At 37.8% G+C, this 2,985-nt stretch overlaps 1 protein-coding gene across 1 annotated transcript; it reads left to right on the forward strand.

Moving 5' to 3' along the window:
* Nucleotides 1-1,161: 1,161 nt before the first annotated feature.
* Nucleotides 1,162-2,336, forward strand: PKNH_0001600 (SICAvar, type I (fragment); the record flags this gene model as incomplete). The annotated part of the gene is made up of 2 exons (XM_039113443.1): nt 1,162-1,275; nt 1,477-2,336. Coding segments are annotated over 2 exons (974 nt in total), but the record flags the coding sequence as incomplete, so codon positions are not given.
* Nucleotides 2,337-2,985: the final 649 nt, after the last annotated feature.

A 2,985-nucleotide genomic window follows, 5' to 3' on the forward strand; every position in this document is an offset into this window, starting at 1 on the left:
AAGGAAGGTTTAAGGAAGGAAGAAAAAGGAAGGTTTAAGGAAGAAAGAAAAAGAATGGTTTCAGGAAGGAAGAAAAAAGAATGGTTTAAGGAAGGAAGTAAAAAAGAGGGTTTAAGGAAGGAAGAAAAAAGGAAAGTTTAAGGAAGGAAGAGTATAAAGAAGGAAGAAAAAGAGGAAGGTTTAAGGAAGGAAGAAAAAGAGTGGTTTAAGGAAGGAAGAAAAAGAGTGGTTTAAGGAAGGACGAGTAAAGAAGGAAGGTTTAAGGAAGGAAGAAAAAAGGAAGGTTTAAGGAAGAAAGAGTAAAGAAGGAAGAGTGAAGAAGGAAGAGTAAAGAAGGAAAAAAAAGAGTGGTTTCAGGAAGGAAGGAAGAGTAAAGAAGGAAGAAAAGAAGGAAGATTGAATGAGATGAGAAGAGGGTTTTAAGGGAGAAAGAAGAAGGTAGGTTTAAAGAGGAAAAAAGAAGAAGAAGGAAGAAAGGAAGGAGAAAAGAAGGAAGAAATAGGATAAAAGAAGGAAGAATAGAACAAAAAAAAGAGCCTTTAAGGATGAAAAGAAAAAAAGAAGGAAGGAAGAAGAGAGAAGTAAAGAAGGAAGAGAAGTAGGAAGAAAAAAAAGGAAGAAAGGGGAAGGTTGAATGAAAAGAGAAGAAGGTTTAAGGGAGAAAAGAAGGAAGATTGAATGAAAGGAGAAAGAAGGTTTAAGAATAAAAAGATTGAAGGTTTAAGGGAGAAAAAGAAGGATGATTGAATGAGAAGAAAAGAAGATTTAAGGGAGAAAAGAAGGAAGGATTCAGGGAGAAAGAAGGAAGGTTTATTAAAGGAAGAAAAAGAAAGTTTAAAGGGAAGGAAGAATAAGGAAGGTTTAAGGGGAAGAAGAAGGAAGGAAAAGGATGTTTTAATGAAGGAAAAGAAGAAAGGAAGAAAGGAAGAAAGGAAGAGAAGAAGGAAATGAAGAAAGGAAGAGAAGAAGGAAATGAAGAAAGGAAGAAAAAGAAGGTTTTAAGGAAGAAAGGAAAAGAAGGAAAGAAAAAGAAGAATATTCTTCTTTCTTTTTTTTTTTCTGTTTTTTCCTTCTTTAATTCTATAATATATAATATATGACATATATATAATATATATAATATATATATATTTCTTTCCCCTTGATCGACAAAGACATACAATGACAACACCCAGTGCTGGACTGTTGCAAACATGGTTGGATGAGCAGGTGAATGGGGTTATCCAGGGGGGGGCTACGGTCACGGAGCCCGCGGAGAAGGCCAAACAATTTTCAGTAAGTGCATACATGCATGCGCACATATGTACATATATGCATATATGTGTGCTCATATGTATATATATATATATATATATATATATATATATATATATGCATATGCATAAATGCATATGCATATATACATATGTATGTATACATATATCTGTGTACGTATATGCGTGCACACATCCTACATCTTATTTTCTCTCCTTGTAGGCAAAGTTGAAGGGCGATTTGGAGGCAGCATGGGAAAAATTAAGCACTTCCCTGGTGCAGTCGGAGGCGAGTGATATAAAGACCCTCTGTCATAATGAAGTCTCATGGGTTCAAGGGGATACTACGAAGGATAAGTTCGAGAGGGAATATAAGAAGGATCTATGTGCTGGTTTAATGGGTATTCGTTATTTTTTGAGTGGTATAACAGAATTGGGAGGGGGGAGGGTGACGGTTGAGAAGAACATTACCGAAGACCAATGGTTTGCCCGGTGCACTGTGGGTATGTTGGCTCTATCCGACATCTATGGGGATCATTGTAAGCTGAATGAAGTTATAGGGAAAATATCGGATAAGGTCGAAGATAACTTAAGGAAGCATTTGAAGAATGAGGACGCACGCATGATCCAGAAGTGCGTAGGAAAAGTGGATGCTACCGCTTTAATGATTGGTAAATCCATTCTTGCGAATAAAATAAAAGGGTGGACAGAGGATAGGAGGAGCGCACAAGCGGATAATGGCTGGAGGTTAAGGCAGTTATGGCAGGGTAAATGGAAAAGTGTCTGTCCGCATGATGGGGGACAAATAACGGACGATGGAAAAAAGAAAGAGTTGAAGGAGAACAAAGACAGTATGACGAAACTGATGAATTTGGACAACGCGCAAAATAAGAATAATGGAATGTCTTTATCAGACGTTCTTATAGGTGACAGTCAACAGTATTCATTGAAAATGGAAACATTAACGAAAGCATTTCAGTCTGCACTAGAGAATGCCAACAGTGGTGCTAATACTGCTTCTGTTGATTTATCGAAGACAATAATGGACAGTATTTCACAGTTATCCCAGGACCAGTTAGGTAAGTAATAATTCAATAATTCAATAATTAAATAATTGAATAATTAAATAATTTCATACATCATTAATACACTGTTAATCTAATACATTATTAATGGAAAAGGAATAGGAAAGAGAAAGAAAAGGGGAAGGGAAAAGAAGAGAAAGGAATAAAAAGAAAAGAAAAAGGAATAGAATGGAAAGGAATAGAAGGGGAAGGAATAGAAGTGGAAGGAAGGAAGGTTCAGTGGCAAGGAAAGAAGGATTAGGGAGGGGAGAAGGAAAGGTTGTGTAAGGGAGGGAAGAAGAAAGAATGTCTTAGGGTGGGAGGGTAAGGGAAGGGTTGTTTAGGGGGGGGATTGAAAGGAATGTTCTGTTTAGGGGTAAGGAAAGAGTGTTCAGGAGGAAGGGAAAGGAAAGAAGACTTAGGGGAAGGAAAAGGAAGTGGAAGGTTTAGGGGAAGGTTTAGGGGAAGGTTTAGGGGAAGGTTTAGGGGAAGGAGAAGGGAAGGGGAAGGAAAAGGAATAGGAGGAAAAGAAGAAGGAAGGGGAAGGTTTAGGGGAAGGAGAAGGGAAGGGGAAGGAAAAGGAATAGGAGGAAAAGAAGAAGGAAGGGGAAGGAATAGGAGGAAAAGAAGAAGGAAGGGGAAGGAATAGGAGGAAAAGAAGAAGGAAG

The sequence above is a fragment of the Plasmodium knowlesi genome, assembly GCF_000006355.2.
Source record: "Plasmodium knowlesi strain H genome assembly, contig: PKNH_00_13, whole genome shotgun sequence".
Lineage (NCBI taxonomy): Eukaryota > Apicomplexa > Aconoidasida > Haemosporida > Plasmodiidae > Plasmodium > Plasmodium knowlesi.